Source organism: Gekko japonicus, unplaced genomic scaffold, assembly GCF_001447785.1.
Source record: "Gekko japonicus isolate JY-2015 unplaced genomic scaffold, Gekko_japonicus_V1.1 scaffold2418, whole genome shotgun sequence".
NCBI lineage: Eukaryota > Metazoa > Chordata > Lepidosauria > Squamata > Gekkonidae > Gekko > Gekko japonicus.
The window spans coordinates 216439-243622 of NW_015165315.1; the positions used below are offsets into that span (position 1 = coordinate 216439).

At 42.1% G+C, this 27184-nt stretch overlaps 1 protein-coding gene across 1 annotated transcript; it reads left to right on the forward strand.

Annotated features, from left to right (window-relative positions):
- Nucleotides 1–1718: 1718 nt before the first annotated feature.
- Nucleotides 1719–27184, forward strand: MCOLN2 (mucolipin 2). The gene is made up of 14 exons (XM_015410500.1): nt 1719–1791; nt 5950–6112; nt 8045–8218; nt 10109–10262; nt 13179–13266; nt 13353–13449; nt 14796–14895; nt 16067–16179; nt 17577–17726; nt 17861–17962; nt 18054–18176; nt 22505–22711; nt 24019–24134; nt 26891–27184. Exons 1-14 carry the CDS (start codon nt 1748–1750, stop codon nt 26925–26927), a joined length of 1668 nt encoding a protein of 555 aa, XP_015265986.1. The 5' UTR covers nt 1719–1747; the 3' UTR covers nt 26928–27184.

The following is a 27184-nucleotide window of genomic DNA, read 5'->3' on the forward strand; positions in this document are numbered from 1 at the left end:
CAGGAAAAAGAAGAATGTCTGTGGATGAGTGCAGAGTCCAATTTTGTCGTCATTAAGCAGGCACTGCTGCTTACCCACAGCAAGTGTCAATGACGAGGCCTTCAAGACCGAATCAAAGGAAAGCTTAAATTCCAGGATCTCTCATTCTAGAAGCTAAGCGTGGCTCTGTTTAATTTCTATCCCACTCCATTTCCTGCAAGGAGGACTCAGGGCAGTGTACAACATGTATATACATCAATACATAAAATAAAATACATAGAATAAATATACAATACATTAAAAAATACAATACATACAATACAGTTATCCAGCAATTTGATCTACTGTTAGATGGCATCACAGATAGCTGGGGTGGTTGGCATACAATCCATATTCCACTCATGGGAAGTATTCCACCCATGGGGAGGATATTAACCAGGAGAGAATGCAGGGGGGGGGGAGAAACCCAGGAGGCTACTGATCTTTCTGACCATCACTGTCCTCAACTATATGCCCGGCAGAGCATCTCAGTCTTGCAGGCCCTGCGGGAGTGAGCTAAGTTCCACAGGGCCTGGATCTCACTAGGAAGAGAGTTCCACCAGGCTGGTTGAGGATAGCCAAACAGTTTGGGGGCCAGGGATTACCAACAAGTTGGTACCAATTGAATGTAATGCTCTCTGAGGGGCATGTAGGACTGCAGATATGAGAGTCCCAGACCATTTAGGGCTTTGAAGGTAAATTCCAGAACCTTGAACTCGATTGGAGCCAGTGCAGCTGACACAGCACAGGTTGTATGTGTGCTCTCTAGGGGGTTCCCGCTAGGACTTGTGCAGTCACATTCTGGACCAGTTGAAGTTTCCAGAGCAAGTTCAAGGGCAGCCCTATGTAGAGCAAGTTATAGTAGTCTAGTCTAGAAGTGACTGTTGCCTACAGGTAAATTCTTACACTGGACAGAGTCGGGTGTATTTCTGCATAATCACCCATAGGCTCATGCTAGGATTCTGTAACAATATCCCCTTCCATGCTTACTCTCTCTGTCAGCTAGTGATGTAGTTAAGAAACTATTTCTGTCTCTACTCTTCACTATCAAGTATGCTAGTTCCCGAATAAAGCTTCATCTACACTTTTTAACCAGGTTGCGCACTTTTGCTGTTAATTACTCTGCCATCAGGAATAAAATGTTAGTCTCAAGATGCTACTACTACTTACCCCTCGGTAACTAGATACCAAAGGGAAACTGGCAGGCAGACTTTTCCTGCCGTAAGGCTGCACTCCGATGCAGGTTTACTTACTTCAGAGCGTAATATTCCGCGTGAACACACGTACGCTCGGGCTGCGTCCTATTGCATCCACGGAGAAGTAGGAATAGGGTTACACGCTGATTTTCACCGACGGAAAATGGCGGTTTGATTCAGACAGACAAGTGTCAGCAACACGCCCACACTCTGCGCGTCTTTGCGCCTTTAAAATCAACGGAGCGCCTCGTTGCCAGTAAAAAGCTTTAAGAGGAGGAGTGGGGCGAGGTGCTGGGGACTTTACGCACGGAAAAGCAAGCGGAACCGCATGAGAAGGGTATGCCACAAGTCCCGCTCGCCTTGACAGCAGCGCCTCAGCGCGTCCGCTTGAGCTCCACGTGATTCGGCGCCGGCTGAGTTGAGCGCCGCTTCCCCAGCGACTGTTCCTTGCTCGACTCTCCATGAGTCCCGCCCCTCTCACTGAGCGTGTAGCCGTGGGTCGAGGGCCAGGAAAGCGCCGGCGTCCGTGCATCATGGCCATGCAGTACCTGGGTAAGGGGAGGACGCTGGTGACCAGGTGAGTGGCAGGGAAAGGGGAGTGCTTTCCTGGGACTTGGAAATGTGCTGCGAGTTCGTCTGGAAGTTCATTGAACATTGAGGACAGTCGCCTGTTCCGTCATTACCAATCTGCTGGTTTTGATTTAAACGATAACGATGAACTTCCAATAGTTGCGAAGCTCGTTCCCCATTGGGGCTATGAAGGACCGGCTCCCGCATGGTTGGGGTGAAAGGGTCTGCCTTATCAACAAGTGAAGGTAGGCCTGTTAACCGGTTTTGGAAACGCATTTTGAAAATGATCCATAATAGTCATTTATCCTATCTTTATGACCTCCCTCGATCGGGACTAAAAATAATTTATTGTAGTGAAAGTGTGTTGTTCTATCGAACTACCTAACCAAATAAACGCATGTAGGGACGTACTAAAATTTTAGGGAAGTGTGGTAAAGGATGTATAGCTGATGCGATGTCTGCTCTGTGTTCCTTAACATTGGCTGTAGCCTTAACTTGCTACAAAAAACAAAACTCTTGCAGTGTGACACTGCGTTTTTTACTTAAAAGTTACTCCAAATGATTTAAGTGGGGTGCTCCAGAGTAGAGTTCATGCAGTCTGATCCTGTGTGTGTTTACTTTTGAACTGCAATGGATTCATTAGGACTTCCAGGTAAGTGTGCATAGAATAAATACTTAAAGTTGTTTTTTCTTTAGGAAAGCAAACAGAACTTTGACACTTTATGCATGTGGCAGGTTCCTGTACTAGGAATAACACTAGGAATTAGGGCTCTGGATTAAGCCCCTTTCCCAAAATGTATGCTGAAAGTTCAGTTTGATCTCTATGCATCCTACAGAGGAGTAACGCTGTTGCTGCCTTACACTGAGTCACTCATCTGAATTAAATGAAGATCTCAAACGCATGTTGAAAGTGAATGCATCTGCAAAATGGCAATTTGAAGGCAGTGGAGTGCAACTGCATGGTTTTTGCCTTGGGGAGATTGTCTTGGGATTTTAAAGTATTAAAACTTTGAAACTGTTTAGACTTTAAAATTAGGTCTCCTTTATATGGTGCTTTAATATTAAGAGAGCCTCACGCTATTTCAGCAATGTAGTGTGGTCTGGCGTGATGTGGTCCATGGTGTTACGAAGAGTCAGACTTGACTGTGTGACTGAACAACAACAGTGTGAAGCAGCATGTCAAAGACCCTTTAGTTTTGTGAGCGGCTTGGGCCAGGGGTTGTTTCAATAAATGTAGCCCTTGAACACAGCTGGGGGAACCAGCAGAGGACAAGAAGGAGGAAGAAGAAAGCAAAACAGATGGTGAGTTAGGCTTGGTGTCTTCTGACGAGGACTCTTCTTCTGAAAAGGGGGCAGCTGCCCCCAAAAGTCCATATAAATTGAGGATAAGAAAGGATAAGAGAAAATAGAGGCTGAAGGACTCTGAATTGTGCCTGGAAATTCTGTAATAATTTTGGGATGCGTTGAGGGTTTCATGAAATACATAAATGGATGGTTTAAAGATAAATAACCTAGCATAACCGACTATGTTCAATGTATTACTAGCATTTTAGACTAACATTGAGATAAGCTGGTGTATTGATCTCCCATTCTTGGGGTTTTAGTTATTAGTGGGTTTCTTTTCTTTTTCCTTAGATGTGGTTTCCCCTCCTGTATTTTCAGTTGTAGTTTGTAGTCTTGTGAAAAAAACCAATAAAAAATTCCCCTTAGGGGGATTAAAATAAATAAATAAATAAATAAATGTAGCCTGTGAATGCAACAAAGAAGCGCTTGTACAACTTCTCACTGCATATTACTGTGAACAACAACATTGCTGGTTCATGTTCCAAGGTTCAGGTATCCAAAGCTGCTAGGTCTACTGCAGGTGTGAAGGCATCCTGAGATCAAATGAAGCTGATGGGCAATAGAAAGACAGACAAAAAGGAAATACTTCTTTACTCAACCAGTGATTAAAATATGGAAATCACTGCCAGAGGATGCAGCAATATGAACAGGCATGGACAATTTAAAAGGGGGATTAGACAGGTTGATGAAGGTTATGTCTATCATTGGCTACTAGCTATTGTGTCCAAAGGGAACCTCCACTTTCAAAGGCAGTAAACCTCTGAATACAAGTGTTGAGCTTTGGCCTCTGCACCCTGTTTTTGATCCTCTGGTGTAACCGGTTGGCCCCTACGTGAGACAGAATGCTGAACTAGATGGAACACTTGTCTGATCCAGAAGGGTTGTTCTTACGTCATGTACTTACTGCAAACAATGAATCGTTGTGCATGGTACAGTCCCATAAAATTCAGCAGTGTTTAAAAGAGAATGTTCTGGAGTAATAGGTTTGAACTACCTTTCCTCAAAGCATTTACTTGGTGATAATGGCTTGATTCAAACACTGCATAAAACTATGGCTAGTCTTAATAAGTTTGCTCCACTAACTATGGTTAGAATATGTCCAAAGCTGGATCTGAAGCCATGGTTTTGAAGATGGTTTATAATCCTATGGTTTGGTTTGGTACCACATGATGTACAAATGCAAGCATCCTGGTTTTTCCCCTGGCAATGCTCTTATCACTGTGCGGCAGGCCGCCAATTGGCTGTTCCTGATTAGTTCAGCACCCTACAGCATTTGGGTTTCTCCGGAATTAGGGAAAGAATTCTGCACGGGCCCATAATTAGGAATAAAGGTTAACCTTCTTCTGAAGTTCTGTAGTTTGTTCTGGAAAATGATCTCTGGTTACTGGGATCGAAAATCAAAAGCTATCAAACACCATTTTATTAAGACCAGCTTAAATATCCAAAAACGTCTGAGTTCTCCATAATTTATCAGGCTGGAGGTTCAAAAAAGGGGTGGATCAAATCTGGATTGCAGGCCACTGACAATTTCTGTTGAATCTGAATAGATAAAGGGGTACTAAGTAGAACTTGGTTTGGGTTGCACCCTTGACCTTCTAGGAAGAAGAGAAGACTATGCCAGACTCTAACAGCAACAACAATAATAATAATAATTAATAAGTGGTTTCTGATGCATAAAGTTCTTAAGACTTTCTCCATTCCCACTCTACTATACAAACAATATGACTTCCGCACACAGCTCAAAGCCATGCAACTCTGGTAATTTCGTAGAACTGGGTAAGTACTTACTTAGGGTTTCCAGAAAGGCAGTGTTTGCTCTTAACACAAATGAGCAGAAAAAGTTTTTCAGTTTGATGTTTTTGGTCATGAGTTAGCTGGCAAGTTTTAGGCTTGTTTGGCTAATGCATAGCCACAGGGACCTTTGGCTTCATTCGTTCCTTCGGTGGAAGGATGTTTTACGGCTGTTCTGTTTATGCAGCATTACAGGGCCAAATATAGACAGATGGTAAAAGCGGCTAAGAAGGAAGTCATTGTCACTGGTGGATTCTGTTTATAAACTCAGGTGCTGATGAACTGCAGGATTTCTGTGAGTACTTCTTTAGAGTCAGGGCACTGAGATCAACTTATATCTTAAAAGTAGTTGTATGTAAGATAATCCTGGTGGGGAAAGAAGCATCATAGAAATAGCAAGGGGAGGGTGTGCTTTCTCCACCCACAGCTTTTCCTCTGCAACTCTTCCCCCCCCCACCCCCGGCAGTTCCAGGTACATATTTTTGCAGATATTCCCTCTAGACAGTTCTAGAAACAAAGTGTCTAGGCAGCAGGGAGTTATTTTAGATGAAGAAAGAGCTAAGCATGTACACTCTGCTGCTTCCCTGCTGAAAAGTGTTCTCTCCTGATAGTGGTTTTCAGCAAAGATGCGAACTGTTGAGTGTTTCATACTGCATATTGCATGTAATATGTAGGTTGACCCTTAGCCTGTGTCTCAAACAGTTGGACTAAGAAGTGCCATGAGGGCAGCAGTGTCTTCTAACAAAACAGGTCTGTGTACTTCACTTATGCTGTCTTAATCGTGGTTTATCGAATGTTAATGTTTACCAGCTTTCTGGAAAACAGCCATCTTTACAATGCCATGCCTTCTGAGATGTGCAAACAGGCCCTTCTGGTGTGCTGAAAGAACTTTCTTTTGTTATAAAAGGGCAGTGTACCTTCTTTCTCTTTATTGAGAAGCTCTTTTCCTTTATGGATTTCTGAATAAAAAGAACAAGTGTAAAATGCATTAAGGTATGTTGAACTTAAAACCTCAACCCATCTATTGCAGAAGTATGATGGCTCAGCCAGATTCAGACTATAAGGAAGAGGCATCTCTAAAGGAAGATTTAAAGTTCTATTTTATGAATCCATGTGAAAAATACCGAGCCAGACGTCAAATACCATGGAAACTGGGGCTACAGATATTGAAAATAGTTATGGTTACCACCCAGGTAATTAAAACAAGCTAATTTAGAGTTACGCACTGTGCTCGGTCATTAATCGGGCAGTCAATAAACAGTCTTTCAGTAACTGTTGGCTACTTAAGTCCTACTTTGTTTTAAGTAGCAAAAGTGAATTGTAAACAAAGGAGTGGAGAAGGAGGGAGGAAAGTAACTGCACTGCCATAAAGTTTTCTGGTGACATTTGGACCACCAAGGTTCTTTGTTTATTCTGATTTGCCACTGAAAAGAATACAAGGTTAGCCATTAGTTACTGATGGTTCCTAGGGCTTTAGGGTGTATGTGTGTGTTTGAGCATAGAGGCTGTTGTCTTCTACTCTTTAATAAGCAAGCATGAAAAATATTAGTGGGGAGTGCTATATAAACTCCAGTCACTTATCAGTTGTTTCAGTATCACTACTGTTTTGTCTGCTGCTGTAGAAATGGAACAGACTTCCCCCCTCTTGGTTTGTGTGTTTCCTCTGAGCCACATAGTTTATTTTAAGGACCACCATGCAAATAATATTAGTTTATGAAGCTATTTATAAGATTAAGCAATAAGCACCATCATCTGATATCTTAATGTTGAATAGTTGAAGCTGTTTTGTATTTAAAATTAGGCTGGGGGGAAAATCTGTGCTGCTTAATTTCCGAAGTCTGGTTTTATGAAGCTGTGCTTGAATTTAGAAATAGATGTGCCTGCAGTTCAGTTCCAGTGGCCTCATTTCTTGAGCACAGAGTTAACACAGATAGGGATGAAATGGGGTGCTTCTGTACTTCTGATCTCCTCAAGTTGCCAGTGCAGTATCTTCAACTGGGATTCCATATGGTACAGTTCTCCCTTTCACAGTAGATGCACATTACCATCACTCCTTTCCCCCTTGTGGTCTTTCCTCCATCATGAATCTCTGCCTGCATTTCCTTTAAAAAAATTTAAATTTGGGGCACATAATACAAGACTTAAAAAATACAGCCTTCTGCATATTTTCATAGCACTGCTCAGGAATAATGCAAAACTTTGCCTTCAACCCCTTGTACTTGCCTACCTACTATAGTGCAACACCCCCCGCCCCCATGGAAAGGCCTCCCCCTTTCAACTGGCAGCTGATTTTTCCCACCCACCCTTTCTGAGTTAAAATGGAAACACACACAAAACTTTGATTTTTGAATTGAGTAACTTGAGTACTTGCGTAACAATACAACACTAGAGATTAAAAAAATAAAATTAAAACATGGTATAGATAGATGGAGGGATGTGTGATCTTTTCATTGAAACCAAAGGCATACCTTCCATTTGGGAATCTTTCCTTTGCAATCTTCTTGTCCCTCTTTATTCTTTATTCTTCATTCAGAGATCCACACAATGTAACAAAGTGCAATTGTGCTGTTTAATATTACTTAAACAAACAGCATTTTTAGAAAACCCTAAATACAGCCTCCTCTTTCCCTTGCAGTTGCGACTTGTCAGTAAAGCTGAGTGAGATTTTAAAAAGTTAAAAAAACCCCACCCTAATGGCTAGGCGGAGGAAGGGGGTAGGAGGCATTCTTTTTAACTGAAACTGAAGAGGAGCACCTTCCATTTCAGCACATTGAAGAGAACACCCCAGCAGCATCATGCATGGAAAATTTGTCCCCCCCCCCAGGTTAAAAAAACACATTTATTTTAGGGGGGGGGGAAGGTTCAGGCATGAATGCAGGGCAATGTTATGGGAAAACAGGAAAAACGCACACGAGTTGAGTGGCTAAAATTGGGGGGGGGGGGGGGAGCCTGTGTGAAAGTAGCCCAGGTTGGTGAATCTGTATGTTCTGATATGAAAGCCAGGCTTTAATTTTAGCAGTGGTGTTGCACATGTTAAAAACAGCAAACTGTTTGATTTACCAGGAGAAACCATACATATATACGTTTAAAGATTCAAAAACTGCTTTCTACTTTTTCTTTTTAAGCTTATCCTTTTTGGTTTGAGTAATCAATTAGTGGTTTCCTTCAAAGAAGAGAACACAGTTGCATTCAAGCATCTGTTTCTGAAAAACTACTCTGGTGTTGATGAAGATGACTACATCTGCAGTGTGTACACACAGCAAGATGTTTATGACAGCATCTTTTTTGCAATTAATCAGGTAGGTATGTGTCGATGGCTTCAAAACGCAGAGTTTTTGACATGTTTAATAAGACATTTGCGATCATTATAGTTAATTCAAAAGACAGACGTCTGAGTGCAGTGGTCCATAGGAAACCTTTTTGGCTTTAGGCTGGAGTACCTTCCTGAGGCCTATAAAAATAATAAAGTGTCTTCTGAATTTGCAGCCACTCTTATATTATGACTGGCTGAATGTTTAAAGTCACACTTTTTTTTTTTAAAGTTATAATTGCAAGTTACCTGTAAATACTTGGGGGAATGGAGGAAGGTGTTTAGAAATGTTACAATTCGTGTGTGAAGGTCCAGGCATATTTTAATTATGAGTCCTGCAACACTGTAGCATCATATTGTTGGAAGAGCACCTTAAATTATGAATCAGCCCTTGTTAGGGCTCACTGAGTGTTGTTTACATTATTTTTTTTGGTATTGTGTGTCCTCTTCCTACACTTCCATCTTATTTTTATCAATTGACCAGCCCTAAATATTGAAGGGCTTTTGTTTTGGCCAGGTTAAATGGTTTTCCCTCTGCTGTTTTGCTGGGCACATTCCAAGGAGTAGCTCATTCGGATTGACTGAGTCATTGTGGATCTGGTGCAACTGAAACCTTGGCTCATATCATCTTTGATTGTGTGCTCTCCCTGGAGAGATTTCTGGATTCAGCCATTGATCACTACTGGTGCTTCTTCTGCTTCCTGGGCTTTTTTCATCTCTAGTGGATACCAATTCTGGCATAACACTACTAGCTGTGGCAGAATTTTTGGCTGCAGTGGCTTTCAACACAATGGTGGAGTTCGAGGGCAGTGTTAATGTGATTTATGTTGTCCAAGACTGTTGGGTCCAGTGTTCCCTCTAAGCTGAGTTAGTGTGAGCTAGCTCACAGTTTTTGAGCCTCCAGCTCACACATTTTTGTCTCAGCTTAGGAAGGATGGCTCCGGAGCAAACTAATTTATGCAGCAGCCAAATCGCTCGCTCACAACTTTAATGCCAGCAGCTCACAAAGTAGAAATTGGTTGGGTCATCGTATTATTTGAAATAAATAGCACATTCTTTGAAGAGAACAAGTGGCTCCTCTATCACTTTGGAATACAGCAGTGGGCCTGGGAGTAATTCTGTCTAGGATTATGCTCAAAGTCAATTAGATTTGCATCCAAGTAAACGTATGTAGAGGAGCTGCGGTGGCTCAAGTGGTTAAGACGCTGAACTGCAGGCTGTGGAAGGTCAGTAGTTCAGCAGTTCGAGACCTGAGTTGCCGCATGACGGAATGAGCTCCCGTCTCTAGTTCCAGCTCCTGCCAACCTAGCAGTTCGAAAGCAAGAAATTGCAAGTAGATAAATAGGTACCACTTCGGTGGGAAGGTAACAGCGTTCCGTGCGCCTTGGTGTTTAGTCATGCCGGCCACATGACCACGGAAACGTCTTCGGACAGTGCTGGCTCTTCGGCTTTGAAACGGAGATGAGCACCGCAACCCTAGAGTCGGATTCGACTGGCTCTCGAGCAAGGGAACCTTTACCTTTACCTTTTAAACGTATGTAGGCAGAGAAGAGCTTCTCCCTAACTAACTTTGACTGAATTTTAACTAAGGGCAGCCAAAATGTCACCCTTTTTAAGCTAATAGAACTAGTCTTGCAATGTATTTCTTTGTTTATATTTGTATGTATTTACATCATGTATTGTGATCTCAGGAATGTGACTTTTGAGATCATTTGCGATCATTATATCTCTTATACTTTCTGTCCCATGTGACACATTGCAGATGAAAAGGCACTCTTCAAACCACTTTTGTGTATGTGTCTATATTGGGAGGGGAAGTACGGTGCTTTAACCATCATCGATTTTTTTTAAAAAAAAATTGTTGTATTTTTCCAACTAGTACCGGCAACTGAAAAATATATCACTGGGTATACTTGGTTATGAGCAAGATGAAGACGAACTATCGGGCTTGCAGATATGTAAACAGCAATACAGGAAAAGCAAAATGCTTCCTTCCAATGACACGCTGAACATAGACAGTACTATTGAAACAGGTATAGAACTATTAGGTTTTTTTGATAATTTGGGGGATTTTTAGTGCAATTCTAAGGACACTTTCAGAGGAGTAAGCCCCGTTAGAGAGACCTGAGCAGTAAACCTGCTTAGGATTGCTTTCATGATATAAGAAGGAGTCATTGTATCCCATCATTTGAGCCTCCAAATCTACTAAATAAAGCCTGATTAAGGAGTTGTGGAGTGCTCAAGACTTTGTGTGATGTCAGGAGATTTTAATTTATGACACTTATTAGATCGGTTTGCAAGGGTCTTTTCTTACAGTGTGACTTTATTTGTGAGTATTCACATTCAGGGGAGAAACATGTGCCTGTGGTGAAGTGAAACGTCAAGAATATCAGTTCTTGATTCCTTCTAAATGATAACATGGCCATTACTCAGCAGTTGAGTACCATCCTGAGCCCCCATTGGTGAGACAGGCAGGGTATAAATGAAATAAATATTGACAGATCTCCTCCACAGGGCCCATTCTTGCCTGTTTGTAGGCTCTCCCACATTTAGAAAGAAGCAAGTCTTGAACATTGTTGCCACAAATGAATCTAAAGGCATTATACTAATATAATATGGAAATTGTGCTTGAAAGGAGAATAATAAACTCTGGAGTTTTGAGACAAACTTCATGGAGGACATTAAACATCTGTTTTCATCTTGTCTTATAAGGACCAAGGAAATAAGTGGTTTAGATTTAAAAGAATTAGCAATAGCAGTTTCACAGATTCAAGAGCCTTGCTAGTTTGTAGATTGTTTTTCCAGTGTGTAACTTTTTGTTCTCCTTCAGTGGGGGAAGTCATCCAAACTGGTTAGGTCACGCCTCCTCTCGCTCCAGGCAGAGCTATGCAAATTTGTGTATTGGCTCAGAGTGAAGCTGACCCTCCAGTTCCATTAGCCCTGTTGCTCCGTAGAGCTGCAACCTGGTCCACCTTTTATACCTGTGTAAGACACTATAGAGCTGCGGTGGCTCAAGTGGTTAGGATGCTGAACTGCAGGCTGTGGAAGGTCGGTAGTTCAGCAGTTCGAGACCCGACTGTGCCGCATGACGGAGTGAGCTCCCGTCTCTAGTTCCAGCTTCTGCCAACCTAGCAGTTCGAAAGCAAGAAAATGCAAGTAGACAAATAGGTACCATTTTGGTGGGAAGGTAACAGCGTTCCGTGCACCTTGGTGTTTAGTCATGCCGGCCACATGACCACGGAAACGTCTTCGGACAGCGCTGGCTCTTCAGCTTTGAAACGGAGATGAGCACCGCAACCCTAGAGTCGGACTCAACTGGCTTTCGAGCAAGGGAAACCTTTACCTTAAGACACTATAGGTTGGACCAGTTAAAATCTGCAGAAGCTTCATCTGGTAGAAGGGTGTGCAACATAGTGGTGGAACAGAATAAAAATGAGGATCCCACCCAAGCGCTAGCTTGGGCATATAATATTGGAGCTTACCTGAAGGTTTCTTCTCTTCGGTGGGTGAAGTCTTCTATACCCCACTGTGGAAAGAAAATCTAGTTGGACGTAAAATTTGTTATAAAGCTGGGCTATGCTAAGGCTGTTTCTGAAAAACTACTCTGGGGTTGATGAAGTTGACTATAGCTGTAGTGTATACATACAGCAAGATGTTTATGACAGCATCTTTTTTGCAATTAATCAGGTATGCGTTGATGGTTTCAAAATGCAGAGTTTTTGACATGTTTAATAAGACATTTGTGATCATTATAGCTAGTTCAAAAGACAGACGTTTGAGTGCAGTGGTCCGTAGGAAACCTTTTGGCTTTAGGCTGGAGGTGATTCTAAGTACCTTCCTGAGACCTATAAAAATAATAAAGTGTCTTCTGAATTTGCAGCCACTCTATTTATATTATGACTGCCTGCTCTCTCAGCTCAGGCTCGCCGCCTCGCCTCTGCTGCTTTTAATGTGCTGCTGCCACCGCTGCTGCTTGTGCCGCCCTCATCCTCCCTGCCGACAGGCCAACAGGCAATCGGGGTGAAGGAGCCCAGGGGGGAGGGGGCAAAGTCATCCAAACTGGTTAGGTCACCCATCCTCTCGCCCCAGGCAGGGCTATGCAAATTTGTTTTGGCTATATTGGCTCAGAGCAACTGATCTGCGATAAAATCGTTACAGTTTCATTTTTTTCATTTTTACCCTGCCTTTTTCTCTCTAGTGAGAATCCAAAGCAAGTTACATCATTCTCCTTTCCTCCATTTTATCTGCACAACAACCCTGTGAGACAGATTAGCTGAGAAAGAGTGCCTGGCCCAAAGTCACCCAGCAGGCTTCCGTGGGCAGAGCGGGGATTCAGACCTGTGTCTCCCAGATCTTAGTCTGATACTGTAACCACTGCACCATGCTGGCTGTCTCATTTGTCATGTGGGATAATTAGACTGAATAGATTCTGTGTCTGTAGCAAAATATGAAGTGCTCCTTGGGACTGCCTCAAGGACATGGTGGTTTTAAAATGGAGTGTAGTCAAACTTTTTGACCTGCTGACTGAAGGACCCTGGCATAATATTATCAAAGGTTGGTGTGTAGAGAAAAGTTGCACGGCACACCTAGGAGTTTAGGCGTACACAGTCAATATGCTGTGCATAACAGCACTGTTTGTTACTGGCAGTTGCTCCTTGTAGATTCAAAGGCAGGGTATACACAGCTGTGTGTGGAAGTAGTGTCAGAAGAAAATGAGGCAGGACTGCCTTGGAGATGTACTACCATGGGGTTTTGAAAAGCAACCTGCAGTGGTCTACAAAACCTGACACCTGTCTAGCAGCATAATCCTCTGATTATTTACTCAGAAGCAAGTCACAGTGAGGTCAATGGGGTTTTACCCCTCCAGCCTTAGGATCACAGCCTTAGGTGCTGTCTGCCCTACTGGAATAATTATGGGGGAAAAACCCTCTTTGCCTCTTCTCTCTCAGAATGCATCCTCCTAGAGCCACAAGTACTGGCTGTTAAGGAAACGAGTGATTTGAAGAATTCATCGTTTTTCAGCCTTGAATTTTATAGGTAAAGAGAGCCTTGGAGACAGATTTTCTTTCTTTTTCAAAAAGAATGAATGTATCATAATGCTCTTCCTTTTTCAAATCATTCAGGCTTATAGAAGTTGAACTTTCTTTTAAACTAAAAGGTATTGATCTACAAACCATTCATGCCCGTGAACTTCCTGATTGCTATGAATTTCAGAATACAGTAAGTATTTTTTAATTAAACACTGAAAATGTTGCATATTTTTAAATTAAAAGGTTTCTTATGAGACGTCTTTCTTGCTCTACTGTCAAATATACAGCAGTTAGTAAGGAAAGAGGAGCTTAGAAAAAGGAAGCAAACCTCCATCCCAGTTCTTTGGCTCGCAACAAAAATTTGGATGTCTAAATGTTTATGATTATAATAACTATATATTTTTCTTTTTTACAAAGAGCTTCTGTTTTAACTGCATAACTAAAATAAGTAGTTGAAATTGTACTTTCAGTAATTTGCTTAATAAAATGTTATGGCTTGGATCCCAGGCTGCAGTTCTGTTAGCATGGGTTGCCAACTATGGGTTGGGAAATTCTTGGAGATGTGGCAGGGGGGTTGAGGTAGGAAGTTGCCTTCCTCTCATAGAGTAGGATTGTTCATGCTGCTTAGGATCCAAGCCCAAGTAGATAAATTTCTGCCTTGTCTGTCTTTATAGCAAGTACAAGGCCTTGTGTTCTCTAATGGTGGCTGACTTGGGATATATATTTTGACAGCTGGAGACGGTTAGGAAGGTAAAGATGCCTGCTGCTTTGTTTCTTTATCCTTTGATATAACTGTTTCCAATTTATAGTCTGTAGTTGCAGAGATAAAGTGGAACAGTTTAGAGGCTTGCTGATGGGATACTTATTTGCCACTTACTTTGGCCAAAACTGTTTCAGCTGCTTTCACATAAGAATAAGTCTTTGTGTAACATTTCACTTGCAGCCTGCAACTTTCCCCTTATAACATTGCATCAAAAAGGGCTAAAGACCTGCAAAAAAAATTTTTTTAAGTAAAAGCTGGGAACTATTAGTAGATTATTATAACACTATAGTAGTCTATCACTTCCTGATTTAAGAAAAAAGTATGAAAATACCCTCCCATGTATGTAGGAAGGAAATAGTGGCCACAGGGGCTGAGGTAAGAAAAATGGGCAGATTTTAGCGGGACCTGCAAAAGCGGGACCTTCTGGTGCACACAGCCTCCAAAGGTAGTTTGACTGCAATCTTTCCAAAAAAGATCATACCAAACCAGGTTTGGGAAAGTCTGCTGCAAAGTGGGGGGAAGCACAGAAGCAGAATGAATAGAGGATAACATGTGGATGCCCCCCGAAGCAGCACTGCTGTAAGGAAGCCATGGCAGAGCAAAGCATCCATGTGGAAGCAGTCTTCTTTGTGCATTTTAAAAGGTTTGTAAGTATCCTTTTTATCCACAGTATTTTTCTAATGTGCAAGATTACTGTAAGTGATCTCAACTGTTCAAATGCCTTATTGTATCAAGCAAATTAATTTTTTAAATTGCTGCATTTATATTAACAGATCACTTTTAACAATAGAGCCCACAGTGGTAAGATGAAAATATTTTTTGATACTGATGCTGATATTGAGGAATGCAAAGACTTGAACATATCTGGTTCTAGTAAGTATTATGTTAAAAGTAGTCTGTATATGTGTAAGCTTGAATTCTTGCTTATGCAGTCACCACCACAAATTGTAAGACTTACACTAGAAGAGCAACTGTATGTGCCATATTCGATGAGCCCAGTATCTTATGCCACAGTCCATACTGAGACTTTGGGGGAGCAGGCATAATTTTTTGAGGGCAAAATGAGCCATTTCATTCCCAGCTCAAACAATATTAATGTGTACTACTATAAAGAATTGTAATTGAATAGACTTTGTGGATTGCAGTTGTCTTATAGTTTCATAATCTGGTTGCAAATTTGGGAGGTGTTAGAGGAATGACTTGAGCAGCAGTATTTGCAAAACTAGTTTTAGTTATTTGCCCTCTTTTTATTTGGAAAGGTTAGTGAGCTAAAAGTTGTACTTGAATGCATGGGGGAAATTATGGTGTTGCTCTGTACTGAAAGATTTCTTAGGCCCCGGTCACACAGGAGATTTAGGGCCGGAAGAGGGACAGATCGGGGGTGCAGCAAACGGGCACAATCCCACTGCAACATCTGGGAAGCGGTGTGCACTCATCCCCGATCTGGCCCTTCAGGCCGAAAATCCGTAGTTAAAAGAAACCACCTACAGAGGTGGACTTACCAGAAAGGCCGCATCAAGCGCGGCCGTGGGATCGCCGGCGTGTCCTTCTGCCGGCGCATCCAAGGCTCCTGGCCGAACTGCGTATGCGCACACATGCGCAGCCGGCTGTCTCGGTCTCCGGTCGGTGGCTTCCTCCCTGGCATCTGATCGTGCCGGGGAGCAACAGCGTGGCGGCTCAGGGGATCTTTATGATCCCGCCGCCGCGTGTTTCTTTTGGTGCAGCTCTGAATAGCCACACTTTGCCCGTGTTTTTTTCTGCCGTGTGGCAGGGACCTTAATCTTTTATTTGTGGATCGTTGCTTATGCTCTTCTGTCAGCAGTCTTCGTACTCAGTATCCAAGTGGCTCTGGTCTGAGAACTGCCTTTGGAAGGGGCAGTGTGTGTATGAGCTTTCCTTCTAGTTTATACTTTGGTCCTCTATTGGCTCTTTGGCGTTTATTATTATTATAACACATTGAACAGCAAGCTGTGATTTTTAGGCATGCTTGCAATCTAAGAAAGAGTGGAAAGGGATTAACACAAGATTATATTTTCTTTAACAGTTCAGAAAAAAACACAGTATATCTTGGTTTTTGATGGGTTCGTCATTGTGAGCTGCTTTGCTTCTCTTATTCTCTGCACACGATCCATTGTTCTTGCTCTGAAGCTGCAAAAAGTAAGTAATGCCAGTATTCTGATGGCTGCTTTTTAATTTTCCCCAAACAAATAAATAAAAGCCCTGTATTTTGGTAATGGGAACAAAGTAATTTGAATTTTGATTTTTATAATAGAAACAGGGCAGCTGCACAAGTAACAAATTTAGATCTGTCTCTTAAATCTGTGGGTATTAGTCTTACTGCTTTCTTTTAATGAAAATCTCTCAGCAGTTGACCTAGTTTAGAAGAGGTCATAATGCTCAGGCAGGTTAGTTGCCTCCATTTTGGGGGCAGTTTCACTGTTGATTAGCATCAGTTGGATTTAGTGTATGAGGGTACAATAAAATTGAGCTTCTACTCTCATGTGAATGCTAGGGTACTAACACAAGGGAGTGTTGCCTTCTCCTAACATCTCCTAGCTTTCTAACTCTGTCCCCCCCCCCCTTTAAAGGAATGCCTGCACTCCTTATATACATATCTCAGTATTTAATACATTTTGGGGAGAGAATTAGTAATGTCATGTTGTAGCAGCCTGGATTTCTTTCTTTTAGATCTGTTGCTCCGGTAGAATGAGCTGTTCTGCAGAACCTTTGCTTTCCTTAATGGCAGGATCATGTGAGGGGCCCTAGACCCTATTGAGAGCAATTCATGTGGCTTCTTTTCTAGGAGGAGTGTAGCAATGGAAGAAATTGTATGATCGGTTCCTTCAAAGGGGCCAAGAGATTTGGGAAGAAGTTGTTGGTTGTGGTGCTTCTGCGTCATCAGTGTAAAATAAAAAGTGGGTGTATGGGTGCAAATTACCTGCGTAATTTTAAAAGCTATTTCTCACAGTCCTATGATATTTAAGTAGATTGTAGATTCAGTTGGTTAGCTGTAATGGTCTGAAGCAGCAGAACGAAGTTTGAGCCCAGTGGCACCTTTAAGACCAACAAAGTTTTATTCAAGGTATAAGCTTTTGTGTGCACATACACTTCTTAGAAGTGTGCATGCATACAAAAGCCAATAATACTTTGAATAAAACTTTGTTGGTCTTAAAGGTGCCACTGGTCTCAAACTTCGTTCTAAGTAGATAGTAGTTTCTGTTGCCATAATGTGTTGCAGCTGAGCTCCTCCTGCCCTTTCTCCAAGGAGCTCGGGGAGGCATTACACTGTTTTCTCCCCTCTCAATTTTATCTTCGTAACAGCCACCTTTCAAGGTAGGTTAGGTGGAGAGAGCGTGACTGGGCTGAGGACACCTAGTGATTTTCATAGCAAGTGGGCATTTAATGCTGGGTCTGCTTTTATGCACTATTCCTTAAGGTTACCTGGTGGACCCAAATAATGTAAAGTGAACTAGTATGTGACTATGTGCTTCCCGGTCCAAAACAGCAGAAACTTCCAACTTACTTTTACATTTTTTAAAAAACATTTTAAACAGAGATTTGTGAACTTCTTCCTGGAGAAATATAAGCGCCATGTGTGCAGCGCAGATCGCCTGGAATTTATAAATGGGTGGTATGTCCTGGTGATTATCAGTGATATGATGACTATAATTGGTTCTATAATGAAAATGGAAATAAAAGCCAAGGTAAGAAGTGGGACAATCTTTGTATTCTGGTATGGTGGCCCTGGGAATTCCAAGGTCTCATTGATCTGCTTATGACTTGAACAAAGATTAAATTAATTTCACAAATCTGTTTTGGTTACTTAATACTCTTTCAGAACCTTGCAAGTTATGATGTTTGCAGCATTTTGCTTGGTACATCTACTTTATTCGTTTGGGTTGGAGTCATCCGATACTTGGGCTACTTCCAGACTTATAACGTAAGCCCTACAATCAAATATTGATTCAAACATTACTTTTCTGCTTTCATGTGTGTGAGTCTGATGATTTCTCACTCTCCTTCTTTTATAGGTACTCATTTTAACCATGCAAGCCTCATTACCAAAAGTTCTAAGATTCTGTTGTTGTGCTGGGATGATATACCTTGGTTACACTTTCTGTGGTTGGATTGTTCTAGGGCCATACCATGAAAAGGTATGCAGGGTGTTTTTTTTAACCCAGATTTTGCTGCAGTATTTAATGTGGGGGGGGGGGGAATAGCATTGCTCTGCACTCAAAATACCTACTTTAACTGTATGTACATGCTTGATAATCTGGCAGAGACTGATCAAGAGAGAGATCTTGGAGTTGTAGTAGATAACTCACTGAAAATGTCGAGACAGTTTGTAACTGCAATAAAAAAGGCCAATGCTATGCTGGGGATTATTAGGAAGGGTATTGAAAACAGATCAGCCAATATCATAATGCCCCTATATAAATCAATGGTGCAACCTCATTTGGAATACTGTGTGCAATTCTGGTCACCACACCTTAAACAGGATATTATAGCTTTGGAAAAAGTGCAGAAAAGGGCCACTCGAATGATAAAAGGGTTGGAACACTTTCCCTATGAGGAAAGGTTAGTGCTTAGGGCTCTTTAGCTTGGAGAAACGACGACTGAGGGGTGACATGATTGAGGTTTATAAGATTATGCATGGGATAGAGCAGGTAGAGAAAGAGGTACTTTTCTCCCTTTCTCACAATACAAGAACTCGTGGGCACTCAATGAAATTGCTGAGTGGTCGGGTTAGAATGGATAAAAGGAAGTACTTCTTCACCCAAAGATGATTAACACATGGAGGTGGTGGCAGCTACAGGCATGGACAGCTTCAAAAGGGAATTAGATAAGCATATGGAGCAGAGGTCCATCAGTGGCTATTAGCCACAAGGTATAGATAGGGGCTCTGGGGCAAGTGATGCTCTGTCTTCTTGGTACTAGGGGGGGTCAACAGTGGGAGGGCTTCTAATGTCCTGGCTGCGCTGGTGGACCTCCTGATGGCACCTGGTATTTCTGGCCACTGTGTGACACAGAGTGTTGGACTGGATGGGCCTTTGGCCTGATCCAACATTGGCATCTTATGTTCTTATGATATGTGCATACTGAGTCACGTGTGCTTGCAGAAAACAGTTTGATGCTTAATTTGATAAGCAAACACCCTACAGGAGAAACAAAAACACAAATTCTTTGATAAGTCGTTGATGGAACCATAATACAGTATCTGGGACTGTAGCAGGTATCCTAGCTTTTCACAAGAGGGCAGTATTATATCATAGTTTTACTAGGAGCCTCACCTTGTCCTCGAAATGTCTAGTGCCTTGTCTTGGTAGTCTTCTTTAAGTTTTACTAGAGCCTGTGTTTTACTAGAGCCTTCTATTCTAAATGCCTTCAAATTGCAGTCAATATTTGACTTTTCTGAACTTGCTGTGTATGAGATTGAATGCATGTCCTGGACATAAGGATATACCTTTGCAGCTACAGGAAAATGGTATAAAACTAAGCTAGAATCTAGAGTCAATTTGTTGTTATTGTTGTTCAGTCACACAGTCAAGTCCAACTCTTTGCCACCCCATGGACCACATCATGCCAGGCCCGCCTGTCTTCTGCCGTCCTCCAGAGTTTGCTTCATTTCATATTCTTTGCATCGATAACACTGTCTAACCATCTCATCCTTTGCCATCCCCTTTTTCTTTTACCTTCAGTCTTTCCCAGCATCAGGGTCTTCTCCAGTGAGTGCTCCCTTCTCATTTGGTGGCCAAAGTATTTGAGCTTCAGCTTCAGTATCTGTCCTTCCAGGGAACAGTCAGGGTTGATTTCTTTTAGGATTGACTGATTTGATCTTCTCTCAAGAGTCTTCTCCAGCACCATAATTTGAAAGCATCTATTCTTCGGTGCTCAGCCTTCTTTATGGTTCAACTCTCACAGCCATACATTACTACTGGGAATACCATTGCTTTGCCCATATGGACTTTTGTTGGCAGGGTGATGTCTGTACTTTTTATTATGCTGTCTAGGTTTGCCATTGCTTTCCTTCCAAGGAGCAGGCGTCTTTTAACCCAGCTTATACTTCTGGTAGTTCTCTATCCACATACTGCTGAAGCCTAGCTTGTAGTGTCTTGATAGCTTGTAGTACCTTGCTAGCGTGTGATATGAGTGCAATTGTGCAATAGTTTGAACATTCTTTGGCATTGCCTTTCTTTGGGATTGGAATGTAAACTGACATTTTCCAATCCTGTGGCCACTGATGCGTTTTCCAAATTTGCTGGCATATGGAGTGCAGCACTTTAACAGCATCATCTTTTAAGACTTTGAATAGTTCAGCTGGGATACCATCACCTCTGCCAGCTTTGTTGTTAGTAATGCTTTCTAAGGCCCATTTGACTTCGTACTCCAGGATGTCTGGCTCGAGGTCAGTGATTACACCGTCAGGGTTGTCAAGGACATTGAGTTCCTTCTTGTATAGTTCTTCTGTGTATTCTTGCCATCTTTTCCTAATCTGCTTCCGTTAGCTCCCTACCATTTTTGTCTTTTATTCATGGCCAGCTTTGCACGGAACGTTCCCTTGATTTCTCCAGTTTCCTTGAAGAGATCTCTAGACCTTCCCATTCAATATTTTTTCTTTATTACTTTGCATTGTTCATTCAGGAAGGCCTCCTTATCTCTCCTTGCTGTTCTCTGGAAATCTGCATTCAGTTGGGTAAATCTTTACTTTTCACCTTTGCCTTTCTCTTTCCTTCTTTCCTCTGCTATTTGTAAAGCCTCATCAGACAACCACTTTGCTTTCTTGCATTTCTTTTTCTTTGGGATGGTGGTGATTGCTGCCTCCTGTACAGTGTCACGAATCTCCAGCCATAGTTCTTCAGGCACTCTGTCGATCAAATCTAGTCCCTTAAACCTATTCTTCCCCTCCAATGTATATTCATCAGGGATGTGATCTAGGTCAAACCTGAATGGCCTAGTGGTTTTTCCAACTTTCTTCAGTTTAGGTCTGAATTTTGCATTGAGTAGCTCATGATCTGAGCCAGTCAACTCCAGGTCTTGGTTTTACTGACTGTATAGAGCTTCTCCATCTTTGACTGCAAATGACATAACCAATCTGATTTCGGTGTTGCACCAGAAAGAAGCACATTTGTATTTAAAACATGTAGTGAGGCTGGCCGATCAACCTTCATGTTGTGGCTCCGGCCCTGTGGAATTGCTATCTTCTGAGATCAGCTACAGGAGTTCTCTGAAGGTTTTTTTTTCATTCTCGGTAGAAGGTTTTAATTAATACAAACATTTGACTTCTGATTAGAGCGGGAGTGTTAAATGTGTGGCCCGGGGGGCAGATCTGGCTCGCACAGGGCTCAGAACCAGCCCCCCAAGCAACTTCCTTCTTCTGCTTCCTTTCCAAGGCTGCTGCTGCAGCCGCACTCTAGTTTGCTTTTCCCCTCAGCTCCCTCAGTGGCTCTTTACTTCCTGCTTCCTGTCTCTTGCCTCCCCCCCACCTCCCCCCCCCACAGAGGTGGTGACCTCGTGCGGGAGAGATACAAAGACAAGCCTCTCTCTCTCACTCACTCACCCACCCACCCAGCTTCTACTTGCCTGGGGCTGCTCCTCCTCTTTTTGAGTCCCATGGCAGCTTTAAGACCAGCAACGTTTTATTCCACATATAAGCTTCTTGGGTAGGAAGGAGGGAGGGAGGGTGGATTATTCTGACAAGAACAATGTACATTAAGGAAATTATTTTGGCTTATTCTGAAAAGCTGGGTTTTTTTTAATGGATTTCTCTGTTCTATTTTCTTTCAAAAAAAAACCTGATTAGGAATTAGAACATATGGATTGGTCCTTATATCTTGGAGGGTGGAGTGATTTCAGATGCCAAATGATAATAGCACACATTGGTAAAGAGACAGAAAAACTAGATCTCAGTTCAGTCCAGGAGGATGCATTGTCTTGAGCTTCATTATCAATTGCAATTCAGCAGTCTCTCTTTCTAATCTCCCTTTGAAATTCCCTTGTAAGAGCACTGCTTCTCTTAGGTCACCAACTGAATGTTGTGGTCTCTAATGTCAGACTTATGTCCATTTATTCTTTGCATCCTCCTGGACTGAATCCTCCTGGATCGAGTTGAGACCGAGGTTTCCTGTCTCATTACCAATGCTGGTGTCTCCATGCCTACTACCCCTCTGCATATCACACCTAATCCAATCAAGCCTGCTGTTGTCATTCAACTGCAATTGCCATTCGGCATTTGAAATCACCTTTATAAGTTTATATCTCGGGTACCTCAGGCTACATTATGTTGGATCTGGCTGTCATAACAAATCAGTTTGACACCTCTGGATTAGAGGGTTAGCTGGGTCCTATACGTCATAGTAGACTTAGTCATTCTTGAGGTTTACTGCTTTGGTATAAAGCAACTAAGACGCTTTAGAAATGAAAACATTAAATTTCATTACTTTTTGAAGTGTAAAGGTAACTATTTGTTTTCAATATTTTCTAGTTTGAAGATCTGAACACAGTAGCAGAATGTCTGTTTTCTTTGGTCAACGGTGATGACATGTTTGCTACGTTTGCTCAAATTCAGCGGAAGAGTACTTTGGTGTGGCTGTTCAGTCGGCTATACCTGTATTCCTTCATTAGCCTCTTCATTTATATGATCCTTAGTCTTTTTATTGCACTCATTACAGACTCCTATGACACCATAAAGGTAAACGGCTGCTTGTATTTTTCTCATTTTGGCTCAACATTATTGTTGGGCTGTAGCATCTGACTGAACAGATGCTGAATTAAAGTTTTGTTACATGAATGCTTAAGGGTTTTCTTGTGAAAGCCATTTTCTATCTCCCCCATCTAACCCCTGCTATACAAGTGGTAATATGGCTGACCTTGGCTTGCACCATACCAAGAACAGTGTTGATTCTTCTCTGTGTGTAGTTAGTTGCAGAGAGCCTTTTGAAATGAGGTTCCCCCCTCTATTTCCTGTCAGGACTGACATCCAAGAAATTCAACAGGTGAACCACTTCAGTTTTTGAATGTTTGACAAGGTGTGGAAATGCACGGAAGTGCTGCACATAAATGAAAATATTTAGTTATATTTTTAATATTTATATTTTACTTGATTATACCCCACTTTCCTCCTCAGTAGGAACCCAAAGCAGTTTACATCATTCTCCTCTCCGCCATTTTGTCCTTACAACCCTGGGAAGGTTAGGCTGCCCGTGTGCGACTGGCCCAAGATCACCCAGCACAAACGTCTATGGTAGCAGGGACATATGTGGCCTGGCAGCAACAAATATGTGTCAAAAGCAAGAAGTTGAACTCTGTCCTCCTTTTAGAGCAGGGGTCCCCAACGTGGTGCCTGTGCACACCGTGGTGCCTGCTGACACCTTTCCTGATGCCCTCCCAAGTGTTTTTAGAATGTGGGTGGGGCCATGTGGGGCTTTTGCCCAGCAAGGCTTCTGATTGCCCACTGGAGATTTGATTGGATGTGCAGATTAAAAAAAAAAAACATTACCTTAGTAGCAGCTGTTAGCACAGCACCAGGATCTTCACTATATGATTGAAAGTAAGCCTTAGCAGCCATTTTGTGCCTGGCTCCACCCCCTACTGCAGCCATTTTGTGGCTTTAGCCACCACACCGTGTAAAGTTCCAAATGTGCCCACAGGCTCAAAAATGTTGGAGACCCCTGCTTTAGAGTGTTCGCTAGAGTTTTTAGAAAATCATGTGCATAGCTAAGGTAACTCAGGTAGCACAAATGTTGCAAAGTACAGAGCCAAAGTAATACGTTCATTGATCTATTGTGTGTGTGTGTGGTCTAGTATGCATAGATACTTGCAGTTCTATACTATAGAGCCATTCTGTCAAGAACAAGATAGGAAAGGGGATGGTCGCCTCTGTGTGATACAGTGGCTTGGGATGAATAGCATTAAATGGACAATAACTCTCAGACCAGGTAACATAACTCCTTAGATTGATTTCCCCCCCCCCCTTTTCTACCACCGGACCTCTGTCAGAAATATCAGCAGAGTGGCTTCCCAGTGACAGATCTTCATGAATTTCTAAAAGAATGTGGCAGTGAAGAATACAGCACAGGACCACGGACATCCATGAGTCTCTGTTGCTGTAGGAGGTCAGTATGCTGTCTTGCAGGTTCCATCAGCTCTTGTTGCACTCCTAAATGCTGTTGAAGTTAGCACTGATTTGGGATGAGCAGCACAACCAGAAATCTAGCCGTGGGGTTTCCAAACAACAAGTATGGTTTTGGAGTTTGTTGCTATTATATTTAGCATTAGGATATTGCTCCGAGTGAAGGAACAGAGCATAATTTGTGTAAAATGCTATACTATTTCTGTTGCACAACAAAGCTGCTAAGTGAGCTATATCAACTACAGTGCAATCCTCAGCAGTGTTACACCCTTCTAAATGCACTGATTTTAATGGATCTAGAGTAGTTTAGGATTTACTATAGATCATATATACCATGAAAGAGCAAACACCTTTCCTTTTTTCTTGGTTTTTTTTTTGTATTTTTCGTGTGTGTGCATGTGAGTGTGTGTGCACCTGGAAGTCATGGCAACCTCTGGTGACTGGGGGCCTGGAGGATATTCAGAGAGGTGGCTGAATAAGCCTGCCCCCGCCTCCCGACTGCTGTTATTCCAAGGAAGTCTTCAAAAAGGGAGATTGCCAGCTCCCAAGTAACTACAGACCAATAAGTCTTTTGTCCATCATTGGGAAGCTCTATGCCAAACATTTGGCTACAAAGCTTAAGTCTTGGATATTAGAGCAGCAAGTCCTTGGGATAGAGCAGATTGGGTTTTGTCAGGGCAAGTATGCGGCTTTCCTGGATCTCAAGGGTGCCTTTGATTCGGTGCCCAGGGATATTCTGTGGGAGAAATTAAGTGACATGGGGATAGACAAGCGACTACTGTTCTTGATTAAAAATCTGCATTCTGGAAACACCTGTCAGATTAGATATTCTAAGAAGGGGGACTTAACAGCTAAGATTCCCATTAACGTGGGAGTTAAGCAGGGCTGCATTCTTGCGCCAACCCTGTTTAACCTCTTCTTAAATGATTTAGACCCCTTTATGAGGAGTATTGATGGCCATTGCCCTAAACTGGGTGAGAGGCATGTCCCGTTACTTTTGTATGCGGACGATGCTGTCCTGCTCTCGCTCTCAGAAATGGGGATGAAAAGGATGCTTGCTCAAGCTCTTGCTTATTGCAATAAGAACAAGTTGTCCCTGAACTTCGATAAATCCAAAATCATTGTGTTTGAGAAAAGTTGGAAGCCCATTAAGTGGATTATACAGGGGGGAAAAATCGAACAAGTCAAATGCCATAGATACCTGGGCATCTATTTCAATTATACTAACAGCTGGGCTACACATATTAAAGATGCAGTTAAGTCATCAACTAACAATGCCCTTGCTATTGCCCGTTTCTTTTACACCAAAGGACATCAATATATTCCCACTGCTCTTAAAGTATTTAACCATAAAATACCCGCCAAACTGCTTTATGGTATCCCAATTTGGGTCTCGGCTTGTAATGAAGCTGTAGAACGTGTTCAATCTAAGTTCCTGAAGAAAATCGTGTGGCTACCAGCTTGCGTACCATATGCAGCTATGTGCCTGGAGACAACCCAAAGACGGTTAATTACGATGGCATGGACCATAACCTTCAAATTTTGGCTGCGCCTTCATTTTAGATGTGGCCCAAACAGTCTTGTGGTGCACATGTTAACTGAATCCCATCTATCGACTTGGTTGATTAATATATAGAAAAAAAATTCTATAATCGGCTTTAGTTTTGATGACTTGGTACTTTTGTCTGAGCAGAAGGCTTTTGCCTTACTCAAACAAAGACGCCTTGATATAGAGGTGCAAGATCTGAGAAGACTTGTACACAGACATTGCTCTCCCTTGAGTATGGGACTTTCTTTTAGCCACATTTCCTCAGGATACCTGGCAAGACTGATTCAGCCCCATTTTCGTAGGGCTTTCATGCTAGCGCGGTTCGACGTCCTTCCCTCAGCTGTTCTATCGGGAAGGTTCAAGAAAATTCCCTATAAAGATAGATTGTGCCCCTGTGGGATGGGGGAAATCGAATCCATTGGACATGTGCTATTGTACTGTAAATTCTACTATGACATCCGTGTTGTTTATATTGAACCTGTGTTGGACCCCCTTTTGGGCCAATCTGATGAGCATAAAATTAGTTCTTTATTGTCTTCGCATAATATAGAAATTCTGGAACCTGTAGCAAATTTCTTTTATGAGGTATCTAGGAGGAGAGGCTCATATTAAGGCAATTTGGAATGTGATAGCCCTCCAGCCTATCTTGAGGCTCTATGCTGCATGTGTATTTGATATTTTATGCCAATAAAGGTATTGTATTTGTATTTGTAAGTGGCATGTGTAAATTCAGTATTAACCTGGGAATGCATATTCATCACTTTTGGCTGATCCTAATGCTGCTTCGGGCTGAAACCATCACAGATGTATAGGTAGGACCTTGATATGGGGAGAGATGAGCTATATGACGTACCACTTCTGGGTGCAGACTCTTCTAGTATTTCCATTACTTACTGGAATGTGCCATGAGTTGTTCTTTCCTATCTCACTGAATCACCTTTTTGACAGTCGGCAATAGGCAGTACTGTAGGGATTAGCAGAAAGAGGCATGGAAATATGGGATGGTAGCAGAGAGTTCTGCAGGTTTTTAAAGTCGTATGGGAGTTTAATAGTGAAGACTGGAAATCTAGAAACCAGATGCTGCTACTCTTACAAATTAAGTTTCTCGGAAGTCTTTCAGCATATTTTATTAGAATTTTCTCTGTGGATATCAATATATGAGACAGACTACTACTTATTTTTTTCTGTAGATGGAAAAGTGATGATGACTTGATACTTATTAACTGAAGATTGGTGATACTCTGTGGTGCTGGCCTAAATTATTGCACATGAGGAACAAACTGCTGTGGATAGCTGACGCTCTGGATTGCAAACACACCATGCCATTTTGGCTGTGGGTTCTCTACAGACTACCGGCCTTAACTTATGGCAAGCACAGATGCGATCAAGAGGATGTCTTCCTGATGACCAAACTACAAAAATGTGAACTATGTATTGAGCTAGAATCAAGCAAACAGATGATTACCATTTCAGCCTTTTGAAGT

Bases quoted from the DNA above. Each gene is read 5' to 3' on its own strand.
- MCOLN2 (XM_015410500.1), top strand. From the start codon at position 1,748: ATGGCCATGCAGTACCTGGGTAAGGGGAGGACGCTGGTGACCAG. The intron at 10,263-13,178 runs GTATAGAACTAT...CTTCTCTCTCAG, and splicing joins AGACAGTACTATTGAAACAG to AATGCATCCTCCTAGAGCCA. The intron at 24,135-26,890 runs GTCAGTATGCTG...TTTTTTCTGTAG, and splicing joins AGTCTCTGTTGCTGTAGGAG to ATGGAAAAGTGATGATGACT.